We start from the raw sequence: 13,868 nt of genomic DNA on the forward strand, positions 1-13,868 counted from the left end.
AAGATGAAAACTTGAATAGTATCTCCAGGCTCCCTGGTTAGTGCCCAGAAAAGCTTAATGCAGGAGGAGGACATGAAGTTCTCCAGTGTGGGCTTCAGCGGCCGGAGAATAAGGTTTGGATTGGACCCTTATCATTTCTTAACTGGGTGACCTCAGGCAAGTGACTTTAACTTTCTCACTCTCAGTTCTCTCATAGTCCTTGTGGTGTACCCTTGAGTAAGGTTACTTGTCAACTTGGCTGGGCCTGGTTTTGAGTGGCTGGGCAGCTGGATGTAGTTAATCCCCATGGTGAGATTAGCAATTAACTCAATGATAGAATCTACTGTGAACAGCTGAGTAGCTGCAATAGTGACATGGTCTGCTCCCAGTATATAAGCAGCTTCGGGAACGGTCTCTGAGTTTTTGGCATGCTTGGACCCTGCATGTAGCCGAGTCTTCATTCAGCAGCCTGCCATGTTGTCTGCCAGTCTTGGGACAGTTTCTGGACTTGAACTAGTAGCCTGCGTGTTACTTGATAATCTTCGGACTGTGCCATTTTATCTGTTGACCTTGGGTTTGTCGCCTCAGCAGCCAGCAGTTAAGAGAAGCCTCCAGCTCCAGTGCACCAGGAGCAAGAGGCAGAGCTGAAGCCCAAGGTCGAGGGGCCTTCACCCAGTCCCTAGAGCTGGCACTTTGAACTCGGACTTCTAGCCTCCTAAACTGTAAGAGACTAAATCCCTGTTTGTTAAAGCCATACATTAGTGACACTTCTGTTAGACCGGCACCAGATAACCAAAACAGTGACCTGGGGTTTCCTAGGCTGAAATCTTTATGGGAGCAGATTGCCAGGTTTCTGCACCTTGGAGCCACCGCATGGGTTCAAACCATTAAAAACCTGAACCCATTGCCATCCAGTTGATTCCAACTCATAGTGACCCTATACCATGGGACAGAGCTGTCCCATTGAGTTTCCTAGGTTGGAATCTTTGCAGAAACAGATTGCTCGGTCTTTCTCCCTAGAGTGAGTGAAGGGTTCAAACCACTGACCTTTTGGTTAGCAGCCAAGCACGTAACCATTGGGCCACAAGGGCTCCTTGTTTAAACCATAGTTGTTGTTAGGTGCTGCTGAGTCGGTTTCAACTCATCGCGACTCTACAAGCAGAACAGACACTGCCTGGTCCTGCACCATCTTCACAATCATTGCTGTGTTTTGAGCCCAGCGTTGCAGCCATTGTGTCTATCTCGTGGAGGGTCTTCCTTTTTTTCACTGACCTGCTACTTTACCAGGCTTGATGTACTTCTCCAGGGACTGGTCTCCCCTGATAACATGAACCAAAGTACACGAGATGAACTAAGTCTCACCCTTCTTGCTTCTAAGAAGCATTTGGCTGTACTTCCTCCAAGACAGACTTGTTTGTTCTCTGGCAGTCCATGGTATATTCAATATTCTTTGCCAACACCATAATGCAAATTCACCAAATTTTCAGTTTTCCTTACTCATAGACACACACACACACAAAAAAAAAAAAAAAAAAAAAACCACCAAACTCACTGCCCTCAAGTAGATTCGACTCATAGTGACCCCGCCTTGGGTTGGTAGACTCCCAGGACTGTTCTCAGGATTGAGAAAATGCTTAGGGTAGCACTAGTCACATAATAGTTGACAAACAGGTTTAATTGGTCTCCTGGTGGCGTAGTGCCTAAGGCACTTGACTGCTAACCAGAAGGCTGGTGGTTGAAACCCACCAGCCATTCCTCGGAAGGAAGGTTGGGTAATCTACTTCTGTAGTGATACCACCTCAGAAACCCAAGGAGGGGTCACTATGAGTCGGATCCAACTCGACAGCAGTGAGTTTGGAGTTTGGTTTTTATGTGGAATCACTTTAGAAAACAACTGACAGCCTTTGCGCTCTGGTGGCGCAGTGGTTAAAGCATTGGGCTGCTAACTGAAAAGTCGGTGGTTTGAATCCACCAGCCACTCTGTGGGAGAAAAATGAGGTAATTTGCTTTCGTCAAGATTGACAGCCTTGGAGACCCTCTGGGCAGTTCCCTCTGGGCAGTTCCACTCTGTCCTGTAGGGGCGCTGTGAGTTGGAATCAACTCCACAGCAGTGGTTTGGTTAGGACTTTTCTTCTGTAGAGATTGACAGCCTTGGAAACCCTATGGGGCAGTTCCATTCTGTCCTATAGGGTCACTGAGTTGGAATGGACTCAATGGCAGTGGGTTTTTTTTGTTGTTGTTGTTATTGTTGTTTTTGTTTTTGCTATGAAATGAAGGTATTATTAAGCTAATTGCCAATTCTGATTCAAGGTGACCCCACGTGTGTCAGTGGATTAATAGTACAGGGTTCTCAGTGGCTGGTTTTTCCGAAGTAGATCACCAGGCCTTACTTCTGAGACACCCCTGGGTGGACCTGAACCACCAACCTTTTGGTAAGTGGCCAAGCTCGAAAGGATGTGAGAGGGAAGTGGTCCCTGCCCCAGAGCATCAGCCTCACCTAGGAAATTTCTCCAGCTCTCCACACTCAAGAGAGTCAGGAACTGGGGGTGGGGTCTGCAATCAGTGTTAACAAGCCCTTTGGGTAATGCTGACTTACCCAGTTGGGGAAACCAAGAGGGGCAGTGAGGTGGAGGCAAGCAGCAAGATGCTAAATGCTGCGCTAATGCGGGACTCCAGCTGAACAAGGTCAAATCGTACTTTCCAAAAAGTCAGATGAAGCAGGAAATCATAAAATGATTACATGTTAAGTTTTAACTTGGAACCCATAAATGCATGCTCATTGGCTAAGGGCAGTACTCCTTCGTCTTTCTTACATAAACCATATCTATATGCCATCTGACGATTCCAGCTCCTGTGTCCTGCCAGCAAACTTCAGAATCTGTACAACCCTGAGTGAAGAATTAGTCTGGATTCTGACAGTATTTTCCTAACCCTTTACAATTTCATGGCCATTGTTTTAGTAATTGTCCTTTAAATCCTTCCAACCAATTCATTCCTATTTATAGACTTGTGTGTGCATTTGCATGGCCTTGCCTTTTGTTTTGCTTACTTCGTTAGGCTGCTGGCTCTTAGGAAGCTGAGGACTTGGTTGGTGGGCACAGGTCTGCTAGCTGTGGGGTCAGGTTTTCTCACAGCTTTTTTCAGATATAATGCACACACCGTGTGACTCAACCATTGAAAGTGTAAGTTCATTAGCTGTGAGTGCAGTCACAGATTGTGTACCCGGGAGTGATCACTAGCTAACTGGGGCCATTTTCATCTCCCCAAAATGGATTAGCAGCCCCTCCCCACCCCCTGCCCCCAGCCCCCCACAACCACTGGCCAGCTTTCTGTCTGGATTTGCCTGGACTGGACATTTCACAGAAATGGAATCATACAGTACGTGGTTCTTTGACTCTGTGTGACGTCTTTGAGGTCCATGCACGTAGCACGGATCAGTTCTTCATTCCTCTTTATTGGCCAAACAACATTCTACTGCAGGGAGCTTTATATACCAGTTGCCCGCATCCTTTTCAACTCACGGCAGTCGCACGTGTATTAGACTAGCAGTGTGCTCCATAGGGTTGTTAATGGCTGATTTTTCAAGGCCTTTCTTCCAACGTGCCCCTGGGTGGACTTGACCCTCCCTTTCAGTTAGCGGCCCAGAGCACGAACCATTTGGACCACCTAGGGGCTCCAAAAGCAGGACCAGACTCTGCTGTTCCTGCACTAAGCAGGTTCTTCTGGGGGGCAGTGAGGGCAGAGAGAGGATGCGAGGCTGTGTATGACGTCTCAGCCCTCTGTGGCTTGCTTCCCGTGCCTCAGAAGCCCCCTTGTCATTGACCGTGATGAGGTGGCGTGAGCTCACATTGACCGTGCGCAGGCCCTGTGTGCCTTTCCCTGCACCGTCATGGTAGCTAGACAACTGTGAATGCCTGGCTCTAATGTTCTCACGTTACAGCGGGCAAGGCCGAGGCCCAGAGACGAAGATCATGCGCAGTGCAGGACAGGCCGTCTGCCCCCAGGGCCTGCTTTCTCCATCGGCCCACCCACTGCCTCAAGCTCAGGGAGAGAAAAACTGGTCGGCATCACCGTGCAGATGGCTCCTGCTGAGGTGAGTGGACCCTCGCGCTCCTACCTTCAGAAAGACCTATTGAGGAGTCAGTCCCGCAATGGCTAACCAGCTCCGCTCGGGACCAGAGGTGATCTCGTACCTCATCCCCACGAACCCGCTCGTTCAGTCAGAATTCCAGCACCTGCCACCATTTCTCTCACAGCCCATCCTCCCCGAGGGTATGCTTTTGCACGTGTGACCCAGTGTGATGCCCAAAATGTGCGTATGCAAACACTGAACGGACGTCAGCTAGTGAACCAACAGGAGTACTAAATGCGCCCCACCTTGCCTGCTAGTACTGTCAGGGTGCGGGAATCTCTTCTCGCTCTGAAGGGTGACTTCCAGAGATACTTATTTTATTTAAAACTCTAGAGACTATCAAAAATGAGTTTCAAGTTATAAATGGGATCACCTATCAGGGCAGAGCAGCACTCACCCCTGGACATGATCAAGTGTCATCTCCACACAGCGGCCCTGAACAGCCAGTTGGCTCTAACCTTGGCCGGCAGTGCGGAAAGGGTGTGGAAGTAGCATTAGTCATGTCAGCAAGTTCCCCTGACAAGTGAGCAGTTGTTTCTCTCCAGAAATGCCACAGCCCTGAGAGTGGGGTGAATCCTTGTCCACGGCTTCATTTCAGGTCCCGTTCTGATGCTTTCTCACCCCCAGTAACCCTTTATCCTAGGCTTACCCAATAGCACTCAGGACCAAAAGAGCCCGGTAGTTGTTATTTTCCTCCAGAGTCTGAAAATCTGTGATGAGCAGGTGAGAAAACAGCTGTCTCGAGTCACTCCTGAAAGATTTTTCAAAGCCTGTGACTGTCAGCTTTAAAATATACAAACATTTTGAAATGTTGAAGTGTTCAAGGTTGTTGGTTTTTTTTTTTTTAAAACTCCACACAGCAAAACCGACACCACAAAGAAATCCATACCAGATTAACTGCTCACGTACTGTCAATCCCATCCACAAATTTCACACTACAGTGCTCTGGATAAATTAAAGGATTTAATAGTATGAACACACACACCCACACACACACACACAAAAACAAGTCTTTATGTAACATACTGCTAGAACTAAACAACCAGTTTATGACTTGTCTAAGGAATTTCAACAGCAAATTCAGAACTTCCATAAAAAAAGTGATCTGCTACTGTGTGTTAATTCAAACATTCTACATCTGAAAAATAATCTTTTCTTGAATTCCAACACTCAAATACAACCAAATATGCAATCAAGCATAATCAACATTTAGAGTGGGCACCATCACCAGCAATGCAACTTGAACCAGGCTTTCAAGGGCTGAGAGTATGTTGGCCAGAAGGATGACTTCAGACAAAATGAACAGGACAAGTTGGGTCAACAAATACCAGGGACAATGATGAGACCTGTTCGTTTCCAGCAGAATTATGTACTAGAACAGGAGCTACCTAGAAAATATTTTGTAAGTTTAGATACATACTTCAAAGTATGATCAAATCATGTTGTTGTTGTTGTTGTTATGTGCCGTCGAGTTGGCCCCGGCTCATAGCGACCCCTCCTTGGGTTTCCGAGGCAGTATCACTACGGAAGTAGGATTGCCCAACCTTCCTTCCGAGGAGTGGCTAGTGGATTTGAACCGCCAGCCTTCTGGTTAGCAGTCAAGTGCTTTAGCCACTATGCTACCAATCATGGTGTAGTTAAAACTACAGGTAGCCTCTGACTTACAACGTATTCTAGTTATGAAGAACCACACTCAGAACTGTCTTTTACATACTATGTACTATGCAGTGCTATGTACTATGCACTCTGTACCATGTACTACTATGTACTTCAACGTTATGTTCACCGTTATGATTTACAAAGACACTGATAATAAAAGGCAATAATAATGAAAACAAAAAACAAAATGAGCTATTCAACTTATGTCAGAACCAACTTACAACAGATCTGTTGGAACAGAACCCCATTGTAAGTCGGGGACTACCTGTATTCTAGAACAAGGTCCAATCTAAAATTTTCATTTAAATGAGAATTTCAAGATCCAAACCTTGCCTTAGTTTTGCTGAGTACATTTCTAGTGTATACTGTTATGCATATCATATAAATACATGTATATTGTAGGGACTTTAGAAATACTGCTTAGCTTTTTTAAAAAATACAAGCACTTAGGTATAATGAGCAGTTTTAGTGAAAGTACTGGACAAGGTAACACCTCTTGAGCATCCAAATGACTTTCAGTGCTGACATATCAAGTACTCATGAGAAAATGGTAAGGACAGAAAAACCAGCTTTCTTCAAATTTTAAGGAAAGTTCTCTTTCCGAGGTTGTTCAGACCTTTCTAGATTTAAATACACAGGCACACTGCAGTTACAGGAAGAACTGAGTGGCTGCTATTTAAGCTGAATGGGAAGAAAATGTAAAAGGATCTTCTATAAAGTGTAATTCAGAAGAGGGTGATCCTTCCCTAAGTGAAGTGGCAAGAGTGATTACGGGCTCAAAGCACCCATCACATCATGAATGCAACTCAGTTCGGGGAAAAAGAGTTTAATATCTCTCCCAGAAAAAAACAGTTTCTATATTTCCATCTCAGACAACACAGTGGTTATGAAGTCCAGCGCCACCAGGTGACCTTCATCCTGTCCCACACTGCTGAGAGGGAATCCAGGGCAGGACGCACGTCCAAGACGGTGAACTGGTAGTTCTTGTCTACCTCGCCACCATCGTAGTAGTCGATGACGTACCTCACCTCTGTCCCACAGCGGTTGACGATCCAGTCATGTCTGTCAAAGGGTAACTCATACCTGGAAGGCAATCACGCCAGGGAGCGTTAAAGTGCTTCCTACGCACTCAGTCCTGCTCAAAGAAGAAAGATCCCGAAGAGTACATGCACGTGCGTGTCCTGGGAGTCAGACATCCATCTAACTGGGGACATGGGACACAGTGCTGAATGATGTAATGACTTCACCTCAGATGGCAGCTCGTCTGCCAGCAAAGGAATCAGTCAATGCGAAAGGGACGCCGGTCAGGGATGTCAGTTGAGACACTGCAGAAGTCCAGATGGGACTTGAACATCTCAACTACTCTAGGGAGAAAAGGGAGCAGCAATGCTACATGAATAGATCCCAAGAGATCGATCATGGGAGGAGTAGGAGGACAGATCCAAGAAAACAGAAGATGGCTCATTTCACTTCTACAGTAAGCAGCTAGGAAGCAACCCACTAAAGCCTAAGAAACCTGCCAATCAACGGGAGCAGCAGAAGTCTCCATTGCTTAGGACCTACGCAGGGCGCCAGGAGAAGAAATCAGTGCCGACAGCCACTGATTACGCTTTGGAAGGTGGCGCTGTGGGTACTTGGGTTTTTGGGTGCATCACAGGTTTTTTTAATTTTTTTCCTTGACACCATAGTTTTCAGATTACTCACTTCCAGTAGTAAGAGAATGTTTCTCCTGATGTGAGGAAGGGACAAAAAAAATTTGCCCTGGTACTCACCCCATCCAGGAACGGAGTCTTGCCCTCGGTGAGTACTCTTTGGCTTTACCCCCAAACCGGATCAGGGACGGACCACAAGGACATTCCCTAGAAATCCCCAGATAAGAAAAGTCTGTTAAAATATCTTCTTGCCTTTGAAGATGATGTTCCAGTTTCTCACCGGTACATTTTTCTGTATGTGCTTTACACAAGACCATGTTATAGACAACGGTGACTGTAAAGGTACAATCCAAACAAATATTCCCTCTCTGTGAAGAACATTCCCCTTTATTTCCAGAGAGGCGTCTTTGGAGGACTTCTGCCACCATTGCTGAGGTCACCCTTGGCCACTGAGTCTTTGCAGCTGAGGCCCCAGAGCTGGTGAAGCTGACTGCCCGGCCCATAGCATCCACCGGCATCACGAAGTGTTGCTGTTGGACGCGACTCAGTGGGTCGTCTGATCCCTAAAATGCCACACAGCGTGCTTTACCGGAATAACAAATCATCCGAATAAAGTGTGGAAACGCTGGAAGACTGGTTTGAAACAGGAAAGTTACCAGAAAGGCTCGTTTTAGGATCTCAAGCACTTACGTAGCGTGAAGGGCTTCCCACTTCAAAATCTCCTTCCAAGCCTGCTCGTTATTCTGATTGTGAATGCGAATGATATTGTACATGTCTTTCTGACTAATATCCTCACTTTTCCACTTCCACCTAGGAAGGAACATTTGGTAACATTTTACAAGTATAAAGCAAAACCCAAACTTGCCACTGCCATCGAGTCAGTTCTGACTCATAGCAACCCTACAGGACAGAGCAGAACTGTTGTCTAGGAGCTCCAAGGCTGTAATCTTTATGGAAGCAGACGCCCTCATCTTTCCCCTGCAGAGCAGCTGGTGGGTGTGAGTATCAGAGACAGTGCCATAAAGTTAATCCACGGGTTCACGGATGATTTATTAACGGCTATCCTTTCTGAAACAATGAGGACTGCTCACTGCCCAGCAAGTTAATGGACCTAAGCCTCATTCGGAAGATTGCCTCGTAACTGCAGAGCAGTACTAGCAATCCTGATGTACTGGAGAGGCCCCGGAAACAAAGGGGAAAAGTTTCCGGTAATCGCTTTTATGGAGCCACCAAAAGCCAGAGTTCCACAAAGACTGTGGCATCTTCTATTTTGGGTGATGCTTTTTCAGTTTGTATCACCAGCCAGCGATCCCTCAATTTTTTCTAAGCGTTTCCTATGACGGTGGGGTTTTTCAGTTTGTTTGCCCATAACGATCCCTGACCTTGTGTGTGTATTTTCATAGGTCTGGAAAAGTAGCTGATTTTTAGAAACTGACTAACTTACAAATACTGACTGGACGTTTGGGGGATCAAAAGTCTCTTGACACTTAATCCTTCCATGAAGCAGCTGAGCAAGTCACTACCATACACAGCAGGTGCCCCCACTTACCCCTTCTTTAACATCGCGTTCCAAAACATCTGCTCGGACGGGTACACCCACTTTTTCTCGGAGTCTGCTCTCGGGATGGAGGACTCCTCCCTGGCAGTCGACAGAGGAAAGGGCTGGTCGGGGGCTGGCATCTGATTAGGTGGTGGCATCTACAGCCAATGAGCAGAGGGTGTGATGTTGGAAACAGGACCAAGAGTAAAAACAAGCAGTATACTTAATTACTTCCGGAAAGGAATGCGCTGCACATGAGGCCCAGGGGCCCTATGAAACCAGCGGCATCAAAGTACCAGACCTCTCAGAGAACTGGGCTGTTCTGAAGAGTCGACGTATTGAAGTGCTTTTTCCCCTTTGAGTATGTTCTCATAAACGAGAAACAGTGCAATTGCATGTTTTGACTTTTTCTCCTTTGAACAAATTGAAAACCAGTGTCAAACGGTGCCTAATTCTCCAGGTTTCCTGGATTCTCTTGCTAAGCCTGAGGCCCTCTAACGAGCAGGCTCAAATCCATCTGTCTCGCCATTGAAATGGGATTCCAAATACGCAACCCTATGCTGTGAGACCACCACAAAATATGGACAGGCCACAACCCGTCTTGTCGTTGCTCTCGGATGGCACTGCAGTTGCTGGCAGTCACGTGACACCCACCCCTGCCTGAAGAAGCATGCCATCTTGGAGTGTGCCCACAAGGTTTTCCCAGGACCAGAACCACATTTGCTAACTCTCACTACAGTCCTAGGACTCCCCGGCCCTATCACCTATTTGTTTGGTATGGCCTGCTTCCGGTAAACCTATTCTGGCTTTTACTAAGCAGTTTTCTTTCTCAGGTGTTCTCCGAAACTAGAAGGAACAGCCCTTGTCTCTGTTTTAAAAGGACTGGAGAATCAGTCCTAACACCTGTGAGCTGTCTCGGAGTTCATCAAAACAGCTCAGCACAGGTTCCTGGGACATGGGGGCGAGCAGGCATTACCAGATTGGAGGGATCGAGGTTCTCCTTGTTCACCGGCGCTGCGGCCTTCACAGGGCATTCCACATACTCGTACGCACGCTCCTGGTGGGCGGGCACAGGGTATGGCTTGCTCTCACGGATGGCATCTGACGGTGCTGTGCTCACTGGGCAACCTGAAGAAAATAATCAAGTATAAACATGGGGTCCCCACAAAGGCAGGACAGCTTCCCTCTCTCCAGAGGGGCCCCCCTGAGGCGCTTCGATTGTGACCAATGATGAGCAGCAGAGGAAAAGCCAGGTTTCTGTCATTTAAAGCTATTAGGAGCTAAGCTGTCTAAGAGCCCAAAGCCCTAAAGGTGCAAGGTTTTGTAAATTTCCTGTGCCTCTGGAGATGAAATGGAGACCTCTCCTGCTGGGCCATGCCTCCACAAACAGAGCAAACAGAAAACCTCCTCAGCTGCAAGTGTCCTGTCCAGGCTGTGGCTGCAATGTCTGGCTGGAAGGTACCCAGCTTGGACTGCAGGGTGAGCTGTTGCTGAAGACCTGAGTGGGGGCTGGGTCACATTTAACCCGATGTCCTCAACTGGCCATTACAAATTGCAGACAAGCTCCTGCCCAGTCAGGGTAGAGTGTAGGCCAGGCGTTCCGTACTGACCATGTCAGGTACTGCGCCAGGGAGGCAAACGCACACAGCAGCCTTCAAAGAGGCTGACCTGCTGCTGTGGAGTGTGCTCTGACTCACGGCGTGCCATCGTGTGACAGAGTGGAAGTGTGCTCTGTAGGCTTGGCAATGGCTGCGTTTTCGGAAGTAAATTGCCCGGCCTTCTGAAGTGCCTCTGGGTGGACAGCCAAGCACATTAACCGTCCGCACCAGTCACGGGTGGACAATCAGAGATCAGAGCGGCACTTTGCTTACACCTTCTTCCCGGAGCGAAAGCAGGGCCAGCACATAGTCTGTGCCTGTGTGACTCCCCAGGGCTGTAGCTATGGTTTAGCAAGGAGAGGCAGACACCAAGGACTCCTCTGAAGCGGGAAGGTCTGAGGCCAGAGGATCAGCAGCAGGAAGGACTATCAGGGTCCGATGACCCAGGCTGCAGGTCCACACGAGTGCAGGGACCGAGGAACTGCTCTGTTAGGAGTGGGTAGCCAAGCACCCGATGACTTACCGCCTAGGAGAGGGTTGGCGTGTGTCACACTCCCTGTCTTAGGCAGTGACCAGCAGCTACCACAGACATGGCAATGCTGGGTGCTGAACATGGTCCCTTTCCTGTGCTTCTCCTTCCAGCCCTCATCCCCTAGTATCTCATGCTGCTGCCCACTTTAGGGGGTCAAGGGAGACTTGCAGCCCTCCCCTCTCTACCAAGCAAAGCTCCAACCCTTTCCAGGTAGCTGCTCTGGTGCCTTAGTGCCTAAGGCATTTGACTGCTAACCAGAAGGCTGGAGGTTCAAACCCACCAGCCACTCCTCAGAAGGAAGGTTGGGCAATCTACTTCCATAGTGATACCGTCTCAAAAACCCAAGGAGGGGTCGCTACGAGTTGGATCCTACTCGATAGCAGTGAGTTTGGTTTGATCCTAGCTGGGTTTTAGAAAGAAAAGAATGTAGTTAAATTGTTCACGTTATATAAGCACTAGTCCCCGGACACCCCTCCAAATACACCCATTCTTTACTAATGCAAGTGAACCTTGAGAGGGGCTCTTGGGGATTCACACAAATGAAATAAGCCAGCAGAAAGCTCAATGGTCTCCCTAGGGACGCTCCAGCAGGAGCACGCATGCCGTCAGAATCTACTGCATTCATCCTTGTCCAGGGTCACATCATCTTGCCAGCTTTGCCACTTACCAGCTGTGTGATGTGGAGAATATTACGAATGTCAGTTACTCCACAGTTTAGTTTGCTTGACTGTAAAACTGGGAGAAAAGCTATCCCACAGGATTCCATGCACTAGATTATCAGCTCCATTAGGAAAAGGATTTTGGTCTGTTTTGTACCCTGCTATTCTCTCAGTGAGGAGCCCTGATGGCAGTGTCAGATTATCCAATAAGCAAGGTAAGCACGGGCTCACTTGTGCTTACTTACTAATCTGTCATGAACAGCTTCACATTTTCACTACATCAGATTCTGCTTCTAGGTATGGCTGGCATCTGTCCAGTGTCAGATTACCCAGTAAGCAAGGTAAGCACAGGCTTACTTATACTTATGTACTATCTGTAGTGAACAATTTCACATGGATTTCACCACGAAACTGTTCACTACAGATTGGCAAATAAGTACAAGTAAGCCCATGCTTACCTTGCTCACTGTGTAAATCTGCCCCTACTTGGTTAAAGCATTAGGCTGCTAACCAAAAGGTCAGTAGTTTGAACCCACTAGCCGCTCCTCAGGAGAAAGATGCAGGAGTCTGCTTCTGTAAAGATTTATAGTCTTGGAAGCCCTGTGGGGGCAGTTCTACTCTCTTATAGGGTTGCTATGAGTCAGAACTGACTCAATGGCAATGGGTTTGGATCTCTCAGTACTAACAAACCAACCCCACCAGTGCTTGGCAGCGTCAGCAGCGAGTCAATCTTTGCTGACTGAGTGGCGGCATGAACGACCACCACACTAGGGAAACAGTTCTCTGGAAGCACTCCACGTTGGTTCCTCTGTCCCCTCACGGGTGAAAACAGGGAGTCTTAGGTCAGATGACTCCAGACACACTTGTCTACAGTCTGAAGCAGATATGGACCAATTAAAAACCAAAGACAGCTTTTCTGTTTTACCTTGCACATAAAGAACAGGCTGTGAGTCCGCCAAGTGCAGACTTGCTTTTACGTCCATCAACACTGCAGTGTCCTGGGAGGGAAGTGTTAAGACAGCTACATCTATACCCAGGTTCCTCAAGCTGGGCACTAGCAACGTTAAAAAAAAAACTCATTGTCGTCAAGTTGGGTCCGACTCACAGCGACCCCTCCTTGAGTTTCCAAGGCAGTATCGCTACAGAAGTAGATTGTCCAACCTTCCTTCCGAGGAGTCAAACCCACCAGCCTTCTGGTTAGCAGTCAGATGCCTGAGGCACTATGTGACCTGAATAATTCTTTATTGTGAACGGCTGTCCTGTGCACTGTAGAATGTTGTGCAGCCTCCTTGACCCACAAAATGCCAGGAGCATCATCTCCTCTATCTGTGACAACCAAATGTGCCTCCAGACAATGCCAAATGTCCCCTGGGGGACACAAATGCCCCCAGCTTATGGAGACCCATATAAACTTCGGAGTGGAGTTGATTTATAGGACAATCACTAAGTGTCAAGCACTGTCCAAAAACCTTTTTGTGCATTATCTCAATGAATCCTCACAACAACTTTAAAATATCATCCCAGTCTCCCCACCTTATGGAGGGTGGACAGAGACCTAACAGAAGTAACTTGTCTAAAGTTGCACACCTTACGAAGGGCAAAACAAGGCCCAAGCCCAGCATGACTCACACCCAGGCCCAGGCGCTTCACCGGCACGCTATACTGTCTCTTCTTGAAAATCCTTTGGAGAATTTGCTTTTGTGTTTTGTTTTCTAGACAGAATTGATTACCTCTCATTTTCCCTTCATGCATCGGGCATCCTGAAGGTGAGGATGGTGTCTGATGATCTGAAGCACTGGAGGTGTGAACTGCAACAGCAGGAGTAGATGCAGACAAACCCATGGCTGGAATCACAGTGCCAACTCCAAACAATCCTGAATACACAGCATCAAAGCAAAGAGATTACTGCTGATGCCTCGCTGCGTCTAGACGTCTCCCTTGTTATTCTTAATCTGGCCCAACCATGTTCTTCCTACCTGGCATCCTTAAGGGAAACTACCCGCAGGCTACCCACCTGGAGGGATCCCTTTGACTATATTCCCCCCTTTGGGGAATCCTAGTGTGAGATCTATGCCACCCTTGCGGGGCACGTTTCTAAGGGTGTGCCTGTTTGGGGG

The 13,868-nt window shown here is 47.6% G+C and overlaps 1 protein-coding gene across 1 annotated transcript; it reads right to left on the minus strand.

The window, feature by feature from the left end:
- Positions 1-6,654: 6,654 nt before the first annotated feature.
- Positions 6,655-13,599, minus strand: LOC103206193 (holocytochrome c-type synthase). The gene is made up of 6 exons (XM_007951634.2): positions 13,482-13,599; positions 9,939-10,090; positions 8,972-9,120; positions 8,113-8,232; positions 7,543-7,629; positions 6,655-6,853 (listed from the first exon to the last, which is right to left on the minus strand). The coding sequence occupies exons 1-6, from the start codon at positions 13,591-13,593 to the stop codon at positions 6,655-6,657; spliced, it is 819 nt and encodes a 272-aa protein (XP_007949825.1). The 5' UTR covers positions 13,594-13,599.
- Between the last annotated feature and the right edge of the window lie 269 nt (positions 13,600-13,868).

This window comes from Orycteropus afer, unplaced genomic scaffold (assembly GCF_000298275.1).
Source record: "Orycteropus afer afer isolate SDZICR_OR568_19922 unplaced genomic scaffold, OryAfe1.0 scaffold00304, whole genome shotgun sequence".
Taxonomy (NCBI): Eukaryota; Metazoa; Chordata; class Mammalia; order Tubulidentata; family Orycteropodidae; genus Orycteropus; species Orycteropus afer.

Coding starts and splice junctions, on each gene's coding strand:
- LOC103206193 (XM_007951634.2), bottom strand. CDS start 13,593: ATGGGTTTGTCTGCATCTACTCCTGCTGTTGCAGTTCACACCTCCAGT. Junction 10,091..13,481: donor GCATGAAGGGAAAATGAGAG/GTAATCAATTCT, acceptor TATTTTCTTCAG/GTTGCCCAGTGAGCACAGCA. Junction 9,121..9,938: donor ACCTCGATCCCTCCAATCTG/GTAATGCCTGCT, acceptor CATTGGCTGTAG/ATGCCACCACCTAATCAGAT.